The 22275-nt window shown below is 35.1% G+C and overlaps 1 protein-coding gene across 16 annotated transcripts in view; it reads right to left on the bottom strand.

The window, feature by feature from the left end:
* The window catches only part of kcnt1b (potassium sodium-activated channel subfamily T member 1b), a 116536-nt gene that overhangs the window by 46906 nt on the left and 47355 nt on the right, over window positions 1-22275 (bottom strand). For all 16 annotated transcript variants that reach the window (XM_059337672.1, XM_059337676.1, XM_059337679.1 and 13 more), the window contains 7 exons: window positions 12022-12101; window positions 9375-9489; window positions 6526-6585; window positions 6366-6414; window positions 5175-5234; window positions 2424-2498; window positions 738-821 (listed from right to left, as the gene is read on the bottom strand). In XM_059337672.1, coding sequence (XP_059193655.1) covers window positions 738-821; window positions 2424-2498; window positions 5175-5234; window positions 6366-6414; window positions 6526-6585; window positions 9375-9489; window positions 12022-12101 — 523 coding nt within the window. The remainder of the gene's footprint in view (window positions 1-737; window positions 822-2423; window positions 2499-5174; window positions 5235-6365; window positions 6415-6525; window positions 6586-9374; window positions 9490-12021; window positions 12102-22275) is intronic.

Genomic DNA, 22275 nt, shown 5'->3' with positions numbered 1-22275 from the left:
TTAAAAATCTTTTAAAAATCAAAGATTACACAGATTGATAAAATTCCATGTGATCGATCAAATTCTTAATGACCAATAATCGGTCACATACAGGTACATCTCAAAAAATTAGAATATCATGAAAAAGTTCTATATTTTTGGTCAATCAAGTGAAACTCATATATTATATAGATTCATTACATGAAGAGTGAAGTATTTCAAGCCTGTTTTTCTTGTAATTTTGATGATTCTGGCTTAGAGATAATGAAAACACAAAACTCAGTGTCTCAGAAAATAAGAATATTACTATTCTAATTTTTTGAGATGTATTAGATACTATTTCATATAAATGTTTAGGTATTTGTGTAAAAATGTCCTCCATCTCTCGCCCCTCTCATCTTTTCTCCAAACAAGCGTCAGTTAATCTCAGCAAACAGTTGCATTACCTTTTTAATTAACCGGCAGTCTTATTTATCAAAGTAAACATGCAAACAATGCTACTCAAACTAATGCAGCTAAAACCTCTAAGCTTCACAAAGATACATGTACGAGGGCACAGTATCAGCTCATTGAATTCCCTTCAGACGGATAAATTGCATAAACCCACTCAGCCCTTATAGCAGGTGTTACTCATGAGCCGAGAGGCGCCGATATGGATCTAACAGGATGGAAAATGAACCTTCAAAGCACTTAAAAAAAAAAGTTCTGTGTGCACGGTTTTGTTTAACACAGTTTGTAGAGTCCAATAAAATACTTACAATCATGTTCTCCAGAGCACCTTTGGCGAGCCAGCAGTTAAGAAATACAGGGACGAATATGTTTCTCAATGGTCTCCAGAAGATCTTTAGGAAGAAAGGATGGAATATATTAGTGAAATGATAATGAGTCAGTATACCTGAGGCATGATGGGAAATCATTACCCTTCATAGAAGGAAGACTGGACGAGGTTCACATCGTATTTAGTGTGTTAACATTAGACTATTATTACCAGTATCACCTCCAGCCTGTGCTTATACTTTTATTTTTTTAACTCTATGGAGTCTGGGGCTATTTTGTCCATTTTTGAATCCTTTTCATCCTGTAGACACCACTTAAAAAATATTTAAATGCCATGTTGGTATTATTTTTTTAGCCCAACCTCACCTGACCTGATAATAATTGATGTTTAATCTGACTTACTGGATCAACATTTTGAACCAAAGAAACAAAGAAAAACCAACATAAATGTGATCTTGTGATTGTGTGTGATCCTGCCATCCAACTCTGGTCTTTATTCTAGTGTGACTGTATTTTATTTGGGTCTTGTTTAGTGTAACAATTTTGGTCATTTTGTGTATTTTTTTAGTCATGTTGTGTCTTTTTTTGGTCATTTTGTGTCTTTTGTTGTGTCTTTTTTTAGTTATTTTGTGTCTTTTTAGTCATTTTGTGTCTTCTGTTTTTTTTGGTCATTTTGTCTTCTCATTTTGTGTCTTTATTTGGTCATTTTGTGTCTTTTTTTTTTGTCATTTTGTGTCTTTTGTAGTCCTTTAGTCCAACATAAAATGTGATTTTGAATCTTTTTTTTTTACTTTCAAAACACTATCATGCTCAATAAAGACTTTTAAATGTTGCAAATGTGAACAAAGGTTGCAAATATAACATATAAGAGGGTTACATCCAGTTCTATCATTTCATACTAAATATATTTGAGCTTGTCTCCAGTTTTACTTGTTATATCATCATCAAACTGAAACTGGCCTCATGGAGTTTACAGCCAGAACTTTAGAGGTAAATTTACAGTAGGGCTCCACGCTGCTTTGTTTTCTAGTCTGGACGTCATGAAGAAGTCATGATTTGGTGCTTTTGGAGACTCCAGAGGGTTAACTGTATTTATGGTCATTTGTTGAACAAAGTACAATGATAAAGCACAACACAACTCCAAACATCAACATGCTCATATACAGTCATGGAAAAAAAATATGGTTTTCTTGATAATGATTTTTGTTATAATCAAGAAAACCATGGGAAATGTCTAGATATCAGCTCTTAAATTAAACTGTTATGAGCTATTTTTGTTGTCATCATTATATCTGTCCAAACAAATGTACATTTAGTTGTACCAGGCATTAAAAAAACGAGCAAGAAACTGAAGAAAAAGGGTGGTCTAATATTTTTTTCCCATGACTGTATGTACAGAACTAAAGACAACATAAAATACTAAAAGATAGAGAGAAAGAGGGATAGAAATGTCCTATTACAAATATATTTATGGTATACAAAATATTACCAGTTTTCAACTTACACTGTCCTTACTCAACCACTATTATATTGTTTGTTGTAGTCCATTGACTTTCACGCACCAAGATGACATTCAAAAATGTTTTATATGTCGAAAACACGATAATGTGCTCATATATGTCTTATGGAACATATTGACTGCTTGGTTAATTAAATGAAATACTCACCGTGATTATGAATGGCACTGAATTGATCATCTCCAATATGAAGGATATCTGGAAGATCTGCTCCCAAATGTTCCCCTGGAGAGGAAATTGATGGGAAATAATTCAATAATTCCAGTAGTAATGAGGAGGGAAAAGTCAACCGATCCATGGAAACAACAAGAAATAACAGGCAAGAGGGCAACCGTTTTGTTTGTTATGATGTTGTAAACTATGTTACTCCTAATGGGTGAGATAAATAAAGCTAAACATAAAGTATTTAGTATTGATGTGAACATATTAAAGCTGGAAGGGAGAGGTCGGTAATTAATGTTGGGTCAGGAAACAACACTCCTCCTCATTGACCTGTTTTCGTTCTTGAGGCATTCAGTGCTTGCTGATGCAGAAACTGGATTATTATACTAATCTGTGCAATAAAATCTCTTCATCACAAATAAGAGTGGACATTGTAAAAGTTCTGTATGCTGCTTTTGGACATATGTTATGCAAATTGAGTTGATTAGTATTCTTGCATTATTACATGCTGAATTAATGTATTCTGTCAAGACCTGGAATGGAGGAAAGCCAAGCTATTTTAAAAGTTTATTTCAAGAAAAATACTCTGAGGACACTGGCAAGATGGCCAAGGCCAGAGCAAAGTTAAAAACCAGAACCAACACCAAATTACGATGCACCACGGTAACAGTGGTTAATTTATGGAAAAAATTGGAGAATAACTTAAAAACATGCAATACCATTAACTTATTTAAAAAAGTACTTAAAAACAGGATGATTCATTTATATAAGTTAGAGTAATGAGTGGTGACACATGCTATGCTGCTGCTATTTTTGTTTTGTTTTGTTCAGTATGTTTGATTGTTGTTTTTTTCTTCTTGTTTTTTAAGGAAAATGGAAGAAAGGAGGAAGAAGGGAAAAGAGAAAAGGAAGGAAGGGAAGGGAAGGGGGAAGGGAAGAAAAAAATCAAGTAGCTTCTCTCTTTTCTCTCTTTTGTGACTGCTTATTTCTTTTATTAATAAATAACAGATTGTATATTTTTATCTTTTTAATTTTAAATTCAGTCCAAATGTCTATCATCAATTTTCTTTCTGTTTACTTATTGTTTACTTTGATCAATGTTTTTTTCTGGTTTGTTACTTCTCTATTAATGACATGTATTGACTGAAATAAACGGAAACGAAGATTTTACAGTGAGTACATCAATAGAAGTATGGCTGCACCAAAGTGCACAATCAGAGAGTGGGACTGAATACTGATCACATTTTCAGAGAGCAGCAGAGTTTACTGGTGGCTTCTGTCCTTGATGGATCTATTAAAAAGCTAGGTAAAGAAAACAAAGCTCTACACTTAACACAAACATAAAACTCTTCATAAAATATGTACAGTATGAGTCACTAAACAGCCTTCTGAGAAAGGAAAAAAAAAGACATAGCAAGAATAAGAATCACAATATTGCAACCAATAAAACCTAGACCTAACTTCAGAGCATCACCACCGGGGACGGAGCTGAAACTTACAGAACAACATGTCTAAGAGACAACACCAGTCTCAGAGCAGCAAAGCTAAAGCTAATATTTCCAGACAAAGAGTCTGGCAGCACTTTGAGGAGTTTTTTAAGATGCAGACTTGCTGTTTAAAAGTTGTGGGTGGTGTTAAAAACGAAAAGCGTCTTCAGCATATTTTGGTCCCACAGTAATTTGGGCCTATTGTCTTCACATGCAAACTGGCTGAGCTTCTCTTTAATGTCTTGATATCTAATTAAAGAAAGTGACCAGTAAACAGAATGCAATGTTACCTAATCCACCCCACAAACATCTAATTACTTTTACTGTTTTTCTATAGAGATTCGTTAAGGCATAAGTTGTGGAAAGATCGTGAATTTTGCTTCGATTTTTAAAATATTTTGAGAAAAAAGTGGCAAAAACAAAAGTTTTTTCACTTTTTTCTAGTAAATCTGCCACTTTTTTCACACAGATTTGCCACTTTAAATCTCTTAAATCTGCAACTTTTTTTCATGTAGGTTTGCCACTTTAATCTAGTAAATTTGTAACTTTATCTCGAAATATTCTCAAATGTCATGGTGTCACTGTCTGTGACGTAGCCTGATCTTTGCTGATTAGCTGGAAGAAATCCATGTGGTTCTACCACCTCACAGAAAGACATGGGGACCTCATTTTGATATCCACTGAAGTTACCAAATATAGTTCTTCGCCCGATAAAGGCTTAATCTTAATCTTAATTGCAAGGTTTAACAGATTTAACAGACTGTTCATGTCTGTGTGCAAAGTGGCAAAACTCCCCCTGCTCACCCTGCTCATTAGCAGTGGAGATCTTACACAAAGACTAGCTCTTTGTATTTGGGAACTTGAGTTATTTCCATAGAATACTAAATGCTAATATCTCTCACTATTTGCACAGTCCTCCCCTTTAAATGCATTAGAACGGAGGACCAAAGTGCACCTTTAGAGGACTGGCATAGATGAAACAAAAACAGCACTTCAAGCGCTGCCAACCGCTTTATGTAACTTGTTTCTGAGGCAGAGTGTGTGATGTCTGAGTCTAAAATTAGTGTCAAAAAGTCTTCCCGCCCTGCATGTTGTTGGTAGCTGCTTTGGCACAGTGCACTTGGACTGGACACTGACAGCCGTCGGCCCACGAGGGAGAACAAACGGGGCCGTGCTGGACTCGGACCAGACAGCTGTAAGGCATCGGCTCGGATTAAAGAGAGAAGCTGTTCACTGTGGGAGGGTTTCTCACCTTGTAGCTGAGATATGTGATAAGCATGGTCTCCAAGAAACTGATTAAGGCCACTGTCACCTGCAGCAGAGAGGAGAGAAGATTAATGAACCCAGGAACTGCAACTTCTCATCTCTTCTGGCTAGTCACTGAGGAACTACAGTGCTCTGCTCCTTTAAATCAGGACTAAAAACACTATTGTTTACTGCAGCGTACTCTGAACTTTCAACACTTATCTGCTGTACTCTACTGCCCTTACTTTTTAACCCTTTGATGCACAACATATTGACACCCCTTCTAATGCACAACATCATTCATTTCCTATGTTATTTAATGCTTGCTGTGTATTTCTGTGCTATATCTTTTGATTTCAACATGTTTTATGATTGAATATTCCAAGAATTATTTAAACATCTTGTTTTTGATAACAACAGATCATTATTTCCATTTTGCTTCTCATACTTTATGAAGTTTTTGTATGATTACATAGCTAACTACTTGGCTTAGTAGCTTGCTAAGCTAACTACTTAGACAAGAAGTTAGCTAAGTAGTTAGCTTAGCAAGCTACTTTGCTAAATACTTACCCAATAAGTTAGTGAAGTAGATATCTTAGCAAGCTACTTAGCTTAAATAGTTACCTTAGCAAGCTACTTAACTAAAACATGGATATGAGTAATTTTTGACCCATGTTTTGCATTAGAAGAGTAGTGACACAAAAAGGGATTTTATTAAAAATAATAATAAAGGAAAACCTAAAAATTAAGATGTATGATGATCAAAAACAAACGAATTGTGGAAAACCTGGAATACTGAATGATGAAAATAATTTATTGCAAAGATATAGAACATAAAAACTGTCGGGTCACTTTAGACCCATGTTGTGCATCAAAGGGTTAACTATGCATTGTTTGACTTGTGCTTTTTATTATTTTATCTCTTCTCTTATCCCGCTGTATCTTACTTTATCTTATTTCTATTTTTATTTCTATTTCCCTGTTTTAATTGACTGTTTTTACTGTTTTAATGTGTATGTAAAGCACTTTGAATTACCCTGTATTGAATTGTGCTATACAAATAAACTTGACTTGCCTTGCATTGCTTTTATCTAATAAATGTGAGCTAGTGTGTTAGGGCTGAATCATGCATTAAGAATCAGACCACTCAGAGGAATTTGATTTATGTGCACTTTGGTAGCCTTGTTATTTGTCTCACCTGTATCGCCCATACAGGGGTCCGTCTGTTTACACAGAAAATCAACGACCTGTCAAAAAAAAAAACATAAGAAAGTTCCCCTCACGCTTCAGTGCACAAGACAGGAAATGATGACACTTAAGTTTAAAAATAATCAAATGTAACTCTGACTGAAGCATACCAGTCGATTTCTGCCGAGCTCGTTGTATTGCTGTCTCTCTGGCGTGTTGATAATGTTTGACTGTGGAGAAAAACAGTAACAGGGGAACACAAAAAGAGTGTGAACGTGTGTGTGAATGTGAGTGGAGAACATACCCGCTTGGGAACTTTTCCATCAGTTGGTATTTTGCCACAGGGAACAAACTCAACGTGTCTCTGAGGCTGCTGGCAGTGAGAACCATACAAACAATGCACTACTTCCACAAGACTGCACAGAGGGAGCAATTTAACACAGACACATAAATAATCTCACTCCAAAATAAATAAGAAAACTTTGCCCCCCAGGGAATCGTGCACAATTACACAATGTCATTGACTTAAGTGGTGGGCGTTTTTAAGTTTTTAGCTTTAGGAGTAATTGTTAATTAGGAAGACATATTCAAAGTGTTGAAGTGTTGCATATAAATAAATCTCTCAATGCTCTGATGATATCGTTCACATTTTTTTGCTCTATGCATATGGCAACAAGGGAAACAATTCCTGGGAAAATTCCTCTGGCATATGGTAAGTCATCTGGTTGGTTTGGAACATAATACCAGAGGAAAAAAAAAAAAGATAGACGCATTAAAACACAGAACAGAGCTGCAGTTTAAATACAGTTTCTCAACAGCAACATCTTTTTCTCAAGCAAAAAGAAAAGTCACATTACGAGATAAGATCATTTTCTTTACTTAGCATCAAAATAGGGATACTGCCCTACAAAGCCTAACTGCAGTAACTACACAAAGGGTCAAACTGAGAAAAACTGCTTTAAAGATTTTTAACGTTTTTTAACCGGCCAGCCAAATTGGTTGTATGTAGATACGTCACTTAATTCCTGGATGCCTGTGGGATCATGATTATGTGATGTGATTTTTATAGTCACTCAAACATTAAGCCAAGGAAGCCTTATAGCTGTATTGTTTGATATAACCTATACACCAAATGCATAAAAAGGTCTTTATAAGTCAGTTTCTAACTCTGGAAAAGTGAGAAAAACAGTGAAAAACAAACAAACTACTGCATCTCTGAACCATTTCTTTGACTAAATCACACCCATTTAGGTTATTTTATGTGATCTTCCTTGTCAATGCAAAAACAAATGTAATATATCGTCACCCTGTTCAAATAATCGCCTAACTCATTTTTTCAAGTTTTGCAGGAAACACAAAAAACTTCACCAAAAGTGTAACATATGACATTTATTGATCATTTCACTCAAAAAGGATGTAACAAAGGATGGCTATTGGCATAGTAATATCACTGTGTAAATCATGTAATTTAAGAGAAATAAATGACTTAGGTAATTTTATGAACATGCCTTTGTGACTTAAGCAAGATATGGTAACACTTTATTTTGAAGGTGTCTAAATAAGAGTCACACAAGCCTGTCAGAAACATGGCATGACAAGTATCATGAGCACTAATGTTACTTCAAAGTGTCATTAATGTTCATGACACATCCCATGTCATGTTTATGACATGCTCATGTCACTCTTATGTAGACACCTTCAAAATAAAGTGTTACCATATCTTGCTTAGGTCACAAAGGCATGTTCAAAAAATTGCCTAAGTCACATTTTATTTTGACTTAGCATAATAAATCCGCTTAAGTCACACACTTGACATAGGCCATTATCTTAAAGGGGTAAAATCACATGATCTGATCAACTGAGGATGTAGCCGATTTTACCATAGGTGGCCGGCGTCATGAGGAGATGATTTAGGCAACAAAAAAACAATTTTGACAAAATTAGGCGATTATTTTAACAGTGTGACTGTATATTTTTTTTACTTCCATTCGATGAGCCTTCCCTAAAACAGTTTGGAGCCTCTGAAAACCTAAAAATATTTAGTCACTGAATAAACAGAAAACTTGCTCTTTTGTGATATTTAACCCATAAGAACCCAGACCTATTTATCCTTGAAGGAAAATGATGGGGGATATACCACAGACCAGTGGACCACATAAAACACATTTATGATGTTTTTTTTAAATGTCTAAGATCTGTAATGTGACATAAACGTTACATTGGGCGTTTATGGAATTTATGTTTATGATATTTTTTATTTTAAAATAAATAAACTAGACACCTTTTCTGTTTACAGAAACACAAATTTGCCTTTTTCTGACGTATATGTCACAGCTATATTTTTGTTAATTGTTTTTTATTAATTTGTTCAGGAAATATGGTCAAAACAGGTTAAATGCAATACAGGACATTATTTTATTCATTTATTTGGGTTGGTTTTGTGATTTGTTGCTGTGTTTTTTTGTTTTGTTTTTGTTTTTCTCTCTGTGTTTGTCCATTGGTGATTTGTGTTGTGTTTTGTCTAAATAAATAAAATAAATAAAATAAGTAAAATAAATAAAATAATTAAAATAAATAAAATAAATAAAATAAATAAAATAAATAAAATAAATAAAATAAATAAAATACAGGACATTATTGGATTAGAACTGCTAAATTGGTTTAAACTTAGCCTCGCAACAAAAAATAAGCTTTTTGAAATTAGCTACGTTTTCACATTTCTGTTTCCAGTCACAGACACATTTTGGAGAAATCACTTCTTGTCACAGTCTCACAGTCTTGCTAATCGACTTAATGAGTTAATGTGAAGCATTAAGCTGAATATGGGAGATTCTACAACATTTAAAATGTTTGTTACATGCGTGTCACCATGGGTTCTTATGGGTTAGGATTATCGAGATATTAGATGACCTATAGATAGAAGACTTTTTTGTCATATCGACCAGCCTTACAGCAAAATCTTTCAAGAAAATGTTGATAAATGTTGTGTGGGGCGGGAAGGTGTGCGTGCGACTCTTACCAACATGAAAACTCGTCGCTGCTCTGCGTGGAGGGGTGGTCCAGGCTGACTCTCAGTATGTAGAGGGCGCAGGTGAGAATCTTCAGTGAGAAGTTGAACAGGCGGATTCTCAGGCCTGCCGACCGAAAAAGACATGTTGTTTGATTTGACTCAAAAACAGGTCTGACTAACGTGCTGATCACCATCAAGTGACGCTCACAGACTTCACTTTTTGCTCCCCAACTTCTACTTCTCCACCATCGAAAAGTTTGTCGCCAGTTGCAGCCAGAAGAAAGCTGATACTGCTTGAACACCAGTTGTGTAGGTGAATAAAATGCCTTTAGTGAAAGGCCTAAAGAGACTAAATCTGTCGAAGCCCTGAAGCGTGACTAATGTAGTTCTGTGCTGCTCTGGCACCCTGTCACAACAGATTTCCTCTGACACATAGCTTTCAAATCCTCCAAGAATAACAAAAAAATAACACCCGCACTTTTCCGGGGCTTCTAATATGAAAGAGGGCTACGCAGCAAGACAAACAACTGGTGGGCTCACACAGAAAATAGGCAAGAGGGGATTATAATGTTTGTGGAAATTACAATTTCCTGTTTGAATAAGTCCAGGCATTTACTGATAAAATATGCAGAGAGAAAGAGAAACTTGGCTGCAGACTTGCTTGCTAGGCAGAGGGTGGTGCTAGTTGTATTACCAAACGGCAGTGGTGGAAAGTAACTAAGTACATTTACTCAAGTACTGTACTTAAGTACAGTTTTGAGGAACTTGTACTTTATTTAAGTATTTCCATTTTATGTTACTTTTTACTTCTACTTCATTTCATTTTTAGGCAACTATTGTACTTTTTACTCCACTACATTTAGCTGCCAGCTTTAGTTACTTTAGTTACTTTTCAGGTCAAGATTTAACATAAAACATAATAGATTTAAAATTTGTACTAATTAAACCACACAAAAGTATATTAAGTAGTTAAAATGAGCCCTATGTTGACAACAGTAAATTCAAAGCTAACATAAATGCATCAAAAATAATAATACAATAATATATTTGGACAATCTGAGTGAATCCATTATGCATTGCGAATACTTTTACTTTTGATACTTTAAGTACATTTTGATGCTGATACTTTTGTACTTTTACTTAAGTAAGTTTTGAATGCAGGGCTTTTACTTGTAGTGGAGTAATTTCACAGTGTGGTATTAGTACTTTTACTTGAGTAAGGGATCTGAATACTTCTTCCACCACTGCCAAACGGCCTCAGCAGCTCGCTAATCTCTCATGACGTGACCTCTTCACATGAAGCCAGCGTCGATGTTAAAATGATTTGAAACTGGACAAACAGACAAACAGCGGTGCGGTGGGATAGAGCAACAGACCCCTGCAGCTAAGTGCGACATTTTCATTAGGGTGTGTTGTTTTATGTCCAACACTGTGACTTGACAATGACCAGTGGCGGTTCTAGACCAATTTTACTGTGGGGGCCAAGGAGGGGCCAGTGTTTAATCAGAGGGGCACATTTAAAAAAATGGCAAAGATGATATTTAAGCATTCAAAACCTTTATTTTAGCTTGTTTAAAAATCTAATTTAAGCTTATTTGGAAGATATAAATTCACTGATTGAAACAATGAGACAATTGTTTTTGTACAACAATGACATTTCAGCTGAGTCTGTGCATCATTTTAAAAAACTTTTAAAAACCCACTTGTACAGACTGGCATTTGTGCAATGATTTCTAACGTCTTACACATATTTTAATTTTGTATCCTATTATTTTTGCTTGTTCACTGTTTTTGATGATGTTCTGTTATTTTTGTTTTAACTGTTGTATTGCCTCTGTGATAATGTACTTTGTAAAGCACCTTGTAACCCTGGTTTTGAAAGGTGCTATAGAAATATAGTAATAAATAAATAAATACATTTCTCATTTTTATGCACAATTACTTTTTTTAAAAAGTGCAGTCCAGTGAGAATGATCTTTATATATATATATATATATATATATATATATATAATACACAAGCTTTTATTGCACAATTAAACTATTATACATTGTACACATTCTGGGTTCTAGGTAAATAATTGTTCCGTTGTTCATTGTTATAAATTGATCATTTTATTATTAATTTTACACAGGGGCCACAGCAGGGGCCAAGGGCTTCTTCACAGAGGCCCCTGTGTAGAACCGCCACTGACAATGACAAGTCGAGGGAAAGACGTGTCAGTCCCGAGGAAATGTTAATGACATGTTGTACCGGAGTGAACATTTTCACAACTAGATGCAAATGACCGGCTTTCAGACAATGCGCCAAACCGCCGAGCTGCACAAATGTCTCCCTCAGAGACGGCGTGGCGTCGCCAGCCTTATCTCCTATTGAGAAAAACACTGCGGCGCCGGCTCGTTTCCCAGCAAATGAGCCTCACTACCCTGTCCTCCCTGGGCCTCAGTGTGCAGGCACAAACATACAGTGTTTGGCAATGAGGCAGCTAATGTAATAACAAAACCCAACTGAGGCAGGAATTGGATATGTGTCATCTCCGACTGCAATTTCCTTTACTTTTATTTGTTCATTTAGCTTTGAGCACATCTGCCGGCAGCGAGCCTCTTCTCGTTATGGGACCAGAGTGATGTGGCGTTCCCCCGGCGGCTGTACTTACTTGACCTTTGGTTTTTGATGAAGAAAAGCTTCAGCCTCTCCTTGAAGGTGTTTTCGTTCACGTAGAACTCCACCTGCACCCTGTGGGGAGCAGTGACATGATGTCAGTGTGAATGTACACAGGGGAGCATGCACCAGGCACCTCCTGCAAACATATATACACAGAAACAAGAAGAAAGTGTTTTCTCAAGCAGTGTACATCTTTCATGGCACTGCTGTATACAATCAGGTGTGAGACAAAGCAGTGTATTCACTGTAAGGTTGTCACGGTACTAATATATTCAACTCGATACCGATACCCAAAATTATTAACAAGAAAAATGCAACGTGTAAAAATTAACAGAATCACAGGTTAAATATTTATAATAAAAAAAAACAGTTGTGCAAAAAGAAACTGCAACTATGATAACAAGCTTCAGGTCTGAGGTAGTGCAAAAAATAAATAAATACAGTAAACAATAACAATTAGAACAATATTTTGAGGTTGTATGCTGTGCACAATATTAGGCAAGCTTGATAAGTCGACTTTTCTCTGCTTCATTCTGGGACTTCAAGAGAGAAAGTAACACTTTTCAGTCACCAACATTTATGCAAACTTATTAACTCTATGCTTATGTATACTGACACTGTGTCAATAAACGTAATATGGGCAAACTACGTGCCTAATTTATTTATTTATTTATTTACATTGTTTATAATCATTAACGTGACATCAGCCTTTAATTGCTAGCTGCAGCTAATGGCTAATAATAACACGGCCTACATTAATGCGAGCCACCGGCCACGATAACATTAGTAGTAGGTAAGTTTGAAACGAAAGGTCGGGGGGTATCGATATTTTTGAAAATGAGTATCATTTCCAGATACAACGTTTTAGTATTGATACTTTTTTGAGTATCGATACTTTTGACGACCCTGATTCACAGTGGTGCAGTGATACAGTTAGGAATGGGAAATTATGAGATTATATTGATACCAATACCATTATCTTGATCGATTCCCTTACAGATTCCTGATCAATTTTCTGAAGACCTACAGTTTTCACCATCAATGCAACTGTTTTATCATCTCTCAGTCTGAACACAGCGTAGATGAAATGAGAGAATATTAACCATCCTGCATGGTGCACAGAATATTTATACCCCATAACTGACAGGAAGCAGTGCCACTGCACACTGCAAAAAAGGGTCTAAAAACCAGATAAAAACACTAAATCTGAGGGGAATTATCTTTCTGCATGGACAGATAATTTCTAGGGATGCACCGATTGCAATTTTCTGGCCGATCATCGATTTTTAACAAGCCTGACCTGCCAATTCCGATTTTGGCCGATACCGATTTTTTTTTATAACTCACAGCATACACCTTCAATGTTTGAATCTTATTTTATTGAAAAACAATAACACAGCAGTATTTTTCTTTAACAAATAAAGGAAATCACAATGTCTGAGGTAGTTCATGAAATATTGAACTTAAAATAAATACTTTCAGCCCTTTGCGGAGGTAGATAAGGTCGTTAGATAAGATCGGTTTGACGTAAAAGAATCGGCTGATCGCCGATCCCACAAAATTAAGGAAATCGGTGCCGATCGATCAGCCGTGCACCCCTAATAATTTCACTTGACAAGATTTCTTGAATTAAGATTCTTTAATCTAGAAATAAGCATGTTGAACACTTAAAGAAAGAAATTAACTCTTAAAACAAGACAAATTATCTAACACTACTAAATCTAAGTTTTTTTTAATCTTGGTAGGAACCAAATAATTTGCAGTGCATAAATACATGGCATTCTAGGAATTTAACCCCATGTTGTTTCAGCATGCTGCTGGTGTTTTCACCCTGAAACTATCATTAAACAGACTTGAGCAGCACTGTTGTTATTTATCTTTTGTCATGAATTGAAGCCACGCATTAGGCTGTTTCTTCTTCTCTGCTGTGAATCCTTCTTGTTGCAAGTTTCAATGTGATTTTGATGTCATGGTTTTGCAATGCACAACTGCAAAAACACATGCATGCATCGATAAAAGGAACTGATAAACTTTCCAATAGACATTTTGGAACCAATTTTAAGTTCTCCTTTCAGTAAATTGTATCAACACATGACATTATTGTGGTGCAGGCACAAGCACACATTATTATGTTATCATCAACACAATACCAGAGTTTCAGTAATGATACCAAAATATAGACTTGGTTTGAGGAATATAATCATGTTTTATGACTGAAAACAGTCCCCAACCAATATGCTGTTTATTCCTGCGTGGTTATTTGCTAAAATAAAAAAAAAGTACTGAGAAGCCTTTTTTAAAATAAAAGTATTTACCAGCTCAACAATCAACAAAAGGTTTTCAGCACATCTTCCGTAGGAGTAAATTAGGCAGAAAATTGGAGTGCTACAGAAAAGGCTGGTGAAGTTGAAAGATAGTTAAAAGAGAGTCAGAATAATGTATTGTTTCATTTTGCTCTTGTTGTTTTGTGTCTTTTGTCCTTGAAAAGAATGAACCATACAAGAACATCACCTTTAAAACCATCTTAATATTCACAAAATCATGGTGTGAAGGAGAAAATATGTTATGAAAGCAAAATAAATAAGACATCTGAGCATTTGATGCTAACTTTCGACACACAACGACACTTAAAAAGATACATTTCTGTCAATATGCAAAACATACTGAGGTTTAAAACCCAACCAGTGTTTTAATCCTGTTATTGTATATGTAAATTTGCCAGGATTTGCAAGAAAAACAAAGATGAAGAAGGAAAATATGGCAATATTAACTATGCCAATGCCATAATTGTGTTTGAAGAAGCTTTCCAGTAAATAATACAAACAAACGCTTGAGCTTTGTATGAATCTGGTGCAGGGAGAAGCTCTATTTACTGTCAGTCATCATATTCACAATGCAACTAAATAAGCCACAACTGCACATGAGCCTGAATCTTAATGCGCAGCACTGGTACTTGTTAAATAATGCAGACTATTACATAAATAAAAAGGCCTATTTTTTCACACTCTGACATTCTCTTAATGGTGCAGCAGCTCTGACTCCAACACATCCTCTAAAGACTTGACACATACTGAGCTGAAGCAGAGGTGAGGGTTGATTTAATTGTTCTACTGAGACATTAAAACAAAATGATCAATGTGTGTGTGAAACAGGCACCCAGGAGAGTTTTAATAGAGTGTTTGTATTGGCTCTTAATACTTTAGATCATGGGTCTCAAACTCAGTTTAAAGTTTAATGTGAGTTTTATATGAATGGCACTTTACCATGTTGTGTGTGGAAGGTCCCTTTAATTACTTTTTTTTGGTAATCTTGTGTCTTTTATTGGTGATTTTGTGTCTTTTTAAAATAATTTTGTGTCTTTTTTGGTAATTCTATGTCTTTTTTTGGTAATTTTGTGTCTTTTTAAAATCATTTTGCGTCTTTTTAAAATCATTTTGTGTCTTTTTTAAAAATCATTTTGTCTTTTTTGGTAATTCTGTGTATTTTTAAGTAATTTTGTGTCTTTTTTGGTAATGTTGTGTCTTTTTTAAGTAATTTAGGTTTTTTTTCTGTCATTTTGTGTCTTTTTTTTAGTAATTCTGTGTCTTTTTTTGGTTATTTTGAAGATGACACATTTAGTACCACATAAATGTTGTTTACAGCCCCACCGATATGGGATTTTTGAGACCGATGATGATACTTATTTTAGTGGGGGAATTTTAATCGATAATGGTGGCCAATACAGCCAATTTTTTAAGTTAGAATTACGGTAAACTTATTATGTAGATTGTGCACCTATTTTTCATCACTCTGCAAATGTATGCTACTTTCTCAAACATAAAACTGTATTAAATAATATTTAACATTATTATACATTATGCAAACAATGTATTTCATTGATGGGCCAATTAAATTATATAATTTATTAAAATTATAATTATACAAGCAGAGAAAAAAAATCGAAATAAACATCATTACTGTTCAGTCAATTGCCGACTATTAAAAAAATAAATACATAATTGAGTTTGAAGAAGAGTTTCTAAATCTAGCCAAGCAACATTTTCTACATATTATATTGTGTAAAAAAAAGTTTTCAGAACTGCACATTGATAATATTAGTCCACCGATTAGTCCAGAACTATTTTCTCAAACATGTATTAAACTGTAATAAAATAATATTTCACATTATTACACATTATACAAACAATGTATTTCATTGTCAGCAAATTATATGAATTAATAAATAAATAGGAATAAAATAAATAGCTAAATAAACATCATTACTGTTCAGTAAACGCATTAAAGTAAAGAAAAAGAATAAGAAATTAAGAGCAAACACCATTTCTAAATCAAGCCAAGCAACATTTTCTGCATTATATATTGTGTAAAAAAGTTTTCATAACGGCAAATTGATACTATTATCCAACTAATAATGTTGTTTACAGTTTGTACATCAGTCTGTATACCTTTTAATTCACTTTTCTTGACATAACTGAGTGAGAACGTGAACAGAGCGCTTGCTTTATATTGAGCACTCACATTAAAGCATCCATTAACAATTACCTGCCATTAAAAACGACAGTATTTCAAATCAAACGGCTCATTTTCTCCCTTATGATGACGAATCCGAAGCTATTAAAAGGTTTGAGCGGACTTAATGGACTTTAATAGGTTTGGGGCCTTGACCAAACGGCCGTTTAAGAACAGCTGATGATGTAGCTACTGTATATGTGTGAGATGAATGCAGGTGACGAGACAGGACTATTAACAGCGTCTGTATTGTAGAGAGCCTGTTGTCACTAATGAGCATGCAGGGGAAGCAATAATGGCCCCGCAGTTACAGGAGGGACCTTTCCAGCCTTCTACCTTGTCTGACAAGATGAGTGCAGGGTGCAAGAGGAGAGAGCAGGAGGGCAATTACAGCAGCTAAATCCCTAAGGCGAGGTAAGTATGTGTAGAAACAGAGCGTAGGTGGAAGAAAGAACATGAGATATGCACCATCCTCCAGCTATTCCCCTCTCTCCCTCTTCCGGCTGTATTGCCATAGAGACAGCTTCCAAGGCATGGAAATGTGTGCTGACGTGTCGTTGTATTATGCGTTTCCAGCACAGGGAATTATATAGCTACACACAATGACACGTTCTCGTCTATAGGCACCATCCACACACTCCCACCCCAATCACTGCATCCTTCCCAAACACACAGCTAAATGTCATCCACGTGTATCAGCAGTATGCGCTGAAATATGTGCCACCAGAAACTGAATTTGAATTATTTATATTTGAATTTGAATTGCTTATCTTGGTAATTCTGTGGGTTTTTTTTTGTAATTTTGTGGTTTTTTTTAGTAATTTTGTATCTTTTTTTGGTCATTTTGTGTCTTTTTTTGGTCATTTTGTTTCTCCTTTAAGTAATTTAGTTTTTTTCTGTAATTTAGTGTCTTTTTTAAAATAATTTTGTGTCTTTTTTGGTAATTCTGTGTATTTTTGGGTCATTTTGTGTCTTTTTTTGTAATTTTGTGTCTTTTTTTTAATTTTGTGTCTTTTTTTTTGTCATTTTGTTTCTTTTTTTGTCATTTTGTGTCTTTTTTTGGTCCTTTAGTGTCTTTTTTAAGTAATTTAGTTTTTTTCTGTCATAATTGCATTAAAAAACTGAATTTGAATTGTAATTTGAAATTGTAATTCAAATTCAGTTTGCAAAATTCTATTTCAATTTTCTGCGACAAACATCCGGGTAGTTGAGGCAGAGCAATCGAGCAGAGATACACAGAGCGCCTCTTCGGCCAATCAGCACCTCCGGGTTTTTTTGGTAACGTTTGTTGCCTCCCGGTTGCCATATAGCCTCTTCGGCCAATCAGCACATCCGTTTTCTGTGCTCGATTGCTCTGCCTCAACAACCCTGATGTTTGTAGCAGAACATTTTAATTGAATTTTGCAAACTGAATTTGAATTGTGAGAACTGAATGTTCAGTTCCGAACTAATAAAATCAATTTCAAATTACAATTCAGACTCAGTTTTTTAAAGCAATGATTCAAATTGAACAATACAAATTCTAATTATGTGATTAAAATTCAATTTTTTTATGCAATTATTCAAGTTAAGTTAAATTCAAATATAAATAATTCAAATTCAGTTTCTGGTGGCATATACTTCAGCCCCTACAACAGCTTTATCGCCAGAGAAGCAGTAAAAGATGGTCGTAAAAAGACAAATGGAGGCGAATCAGGTGATCAATAATGTGTGCTGTCTCCATTGACACAGCTGTCAGATGAGACGTGGACGACAGATACACAGGCTTCATGTTTACCCAGCTTGCTTACGGGCACCTGCAATTACACCTCGTATAGTAAAGCATGAACATGGCAAAACCTGAAATATGACTCCAATATAAACCATCAGTTATTTTACACTGGGAACAACAACACAGAAAAAGAACGGGTGATTGTCCCATTTTAACCATCCTGTTATGTTGCAGGTCAAATTGACCCATTTCAAAGTAAAGAAAAATAAAAAATTGTTAAAAGTATATTTTCATAAAAAGAAAAATATAAAAATGTAAAATAAAATCTAAATAAAATGAATGTCATATAAAACCTTTGTATTTTATGTGTAGGTCTTTCCAATGTACATGAATAAAAGTTTTAACATGCATTTTTTTATGAAAAATAAGTGAATTATCCTCATTGAACCATGATCTGTGAGAGCTAAAGAACACCATTGCACTAAATACTGATTGCGATTTTTTTAGTTTCTTACACTTTTGGATAATTAAACATGCCTCGGGTTAAACTGACCCATGAAAATTGTTGCTGAGAAACAAACATAACAGGAGGGTAAATAATATTTTAAAGTAAGAATTTTCACTGATATGTAACCTATTGGTTGGTGGACTACGATAACAGGATTTTCACTAATGCCATCTTGGTTTTGTTGCAACCAGCCATGTGCAAAATGGATTGGGAGCTGTAAAAAGACAGTATGTCATCAGCTAACGCCAGTGCTAGCTAGCTAGTTTGGTTAGCACGGGGCATCCATTATTCAAAAAGAACAGCTGACTCTTTAGAGTGGCTTTTAGTCCAACCGAACACTTAGAAAAGCCATTTTTAGGCGACCAAAATGTTGCAGTAAAATTTGATGAAGTAAAACCACACAGTGAAAGGGTCAAAGTTCTGTCGCAGTGACCTGTTAAGCATATAATAAAGGATGACCTGCTGTATCATCTATTTCACTCTAAATGCGACCATGATTGGAGAAATAACCATCTTTTTGTACTGAAGAAGACTTGAAACTTGCAATTGAGACAATAAACTCATTAGGTAAATGTTTACTATGGTAATAAATAAACTGCATTGGTTTCACTTTCCAGGCCCAGAGGTTGCTACTTTATGTAATAGGAGACACCTGTAGTAGTCGGTCAGCTTTTGGACAGAGACACATTTGCTTTGTTGTGTTTATGACTTTTAGCTCAGTTTGAGGCTATTTTTTATCCATATTGGGTGAAATGCATATGCAAATGCAATTGTAGAATTTTTAGCCATTCGAGCAGCAAGATTTAGACTTTAAGGACCTAAACATTGGAAAAAAAAAAAAGCTAACAAATCTAGTGACTATTTTGTAGACCATGATTCCCTACCAGACAGTTGCAAATATTTATTTTAAACGAAAATTCACAAAGTTACTGGAGAGAGTTTATTTAGTTAATTTCATGGCACTTAAGTTCAACAATCTATACAATAGCCTTTATAAAAGGTTTTTTAAATAAGATGTAGATTTAAGGCTGTTTAAGATCATTGTCTAGCTTCAGTCTACTACAAGTATAACGATTATATGTAAAAATGGCTATGATTCCTACAATATTGACCCAATACGGATACAAACACCCTCATAGCTTCAAGTACGCACTGTAATTTAAAATTTCCCAATTGTTTAAAGACTAAATGTGTCCCTGTCAGACACTTATAGTTCAAAATGTTGATTTTTTTTTCAAGGGCTTTACTTTTATTTATGTACACACAATTAGCAAGCACTTTAACATAGATGGTGATATAATCTCTGCCAGGCAGTGCACCCTTTGTCGTGTTCCTAGGTAGTTGGGACTAAGGCTATTAATAGCTCTTCAACACTCGACCACTGCCAGTAACTGCAGACTCACAGCAATACCTTTTAAGTCCTTACGGTCTTTTCTTTGGCATCTCTGTCTGCAAACCATCACCATCAATTCCTGGTCATTAGCCTTCCTCAGCAAATATAAACACAAGTTGTGTGAAATATCCAAGAAGCCAGACAGCATCTGCAACAGGTTGGTACTCCTTAACCTTAGGAAAAGACTCTCCCTTTACAGGTACATCTAAAAAAATTAGAATATCATGAAAAAGTTCAATATTGTTTGTCAATCATTTCAGACAGTGAAACTCATATATTATATAGATTCATTGCGTAGAGAGTGAAATATTTCAAGCCTGTTTTTCTTGTAATTTTGATGATTCTGGCTTAGAGATAATGAAAACACAGAACTCAATGTCTCAAAAAATTAGAATATTGTAAAAAAAAAAAAAAAAAAAAGTTCAATATGATGGTCCTGGGTCAGTGGTGGTTTGGGTCTATGTCCTCTGCTGCTGTTGGTCCACTGTGTTTTCTCAAGTCCACAGTCAACATAGCAGCCATCTAGCAGGACATTTCAGTCTTCATGCTTCCACAAGCTCTTTGGAGATGCTGCTTTCATTTTCCAGCAGGACTTGGCACCTGCCCACACTGGCAAAGGTACCAAAAGCTGCTTCAATGACCATGGTGTTACTGGGCTGGACTGGCCAGCAAACTCTGCTGACCTCAACCCCATAGGAGTCTATGGGCTGTTGTCAAGAGGAAGCTGAGACCAGATGAGCTGAAGGCTGCTATAAAAGCAACATGGTGCTGTAGGCTGATCTCCTCCATGCCACCAAGTATTAATGCAGTAATTCATGCAAAAGGAGCCCAACCAAGTGTTGAGTGAATAGAAATGAACACTTTGTTTTTTACTGATCTTATGTAATATTCTAATTTTCTGAGACACTGAGTTTTGTGTTTTCATTATCTCTAAGCCATAATCATTCATCATAATCACGAGTTTCACTTTCTGACAAAAAATATTGAACTTTTATTCTATTTTTTTTAGATATTTCCCTACTGTATAAAGATGTTGGGCAAGGCATAAACCATGAATGTTTGTCACATAAGATGCAGAATGACCTCATGTCCTCGGTATGTAGAGCCTTTAGTTTATATAACAACCTGTCAGAATATGTGACCAAGTCATTAACAAGATCATAATGAAAGCAAAGAGCAAAAGTGTAACCCTAGAGAAAGATTAAGTCTTCTGGGAAGTTGGGAACAACCTGTGATCAAGCCTTCAGTGTTAAAGTGGCAAACAGAAACACACACACACACACACACACACACAAATACACAAGTGCACCATGACCACTGCCAGTGATAGGATTACAATTTTATGCACCCTTGCCTGAAACACAGAGCGACTACAACGGCATTGTAGACTCAGTAAATAAACATCAAACAGCTTGTTGACCTCGGGATAATCTGGCTGAGAGAACAGAGCTGTTCAAATGCCTGCGTGAATTCCAGTGATGGAAAAAAATGTATATGTTGCTATATATGCATAGCTACCAGATGCTCTGCGCCATATGGAATATTTGTCAGTGTTGCAGGGGCGAGCACAGCTGAAGAGCAGCATCAGTTAGTGCAACATCACATGGTGCTAAAATGATTATAAGGAAGATAAAACACGTCCATCCTGATAATTGTGACTGTGATCAATGCAGCAATCATTTGCTGTTTATCTTAAAGTATCTAGCCTTAGGGGATGGAAGACGGAGGGTGAGCCCTCTCTGAGAGAACGGGCTGTTGAGATGTCACGAAAAAAAAAAAGTCATGTAAACAGCTGGGTAGACTGGACCTATATGAAGCAAAATGGGGTAAATATTAACACTTTCTAAAAGGGCCCTGAAGGGGGTTATATAGTGGAGACACATTAGTTGTTGTTTTTTATTTTATTTTTATTTTTATTTTTAATTTAATTTAATTTAATTTAATTTAATTTAATTTTTTATTTTTTATTTTTTATTTTTTATTTTTTATTTTTTTATTTTATTTTATTATTTATTTATTTATCTATTTAATTGTGGATAAATATATACCGGTGCTTCTTCTTTTTTATGTATGTATTTATGTTTGCTATTATTATTCTTAACCTTTTTATTTGTTAACAAATTAT

The sequence above is a fragment of the Centropristis striata genome, chromosome 7 (genome assembly GCF_030273125.1).
Source record: "Centropristis striata isolate RG_2023a ecotype Rhode Island chromosome 7, C.striata_1.0, whole genome shotgun sequence".
NCBI classification, from domain to species: domain Eukaryota; kingdom Metazoa; phylum Chordata; class Actinopteri; order Perciformes; family Serranidae; genus Centropristis; species Centropristis striata.
This window is presented reverse-complemented; position numbering and strand designations above follow the sequence as displayed.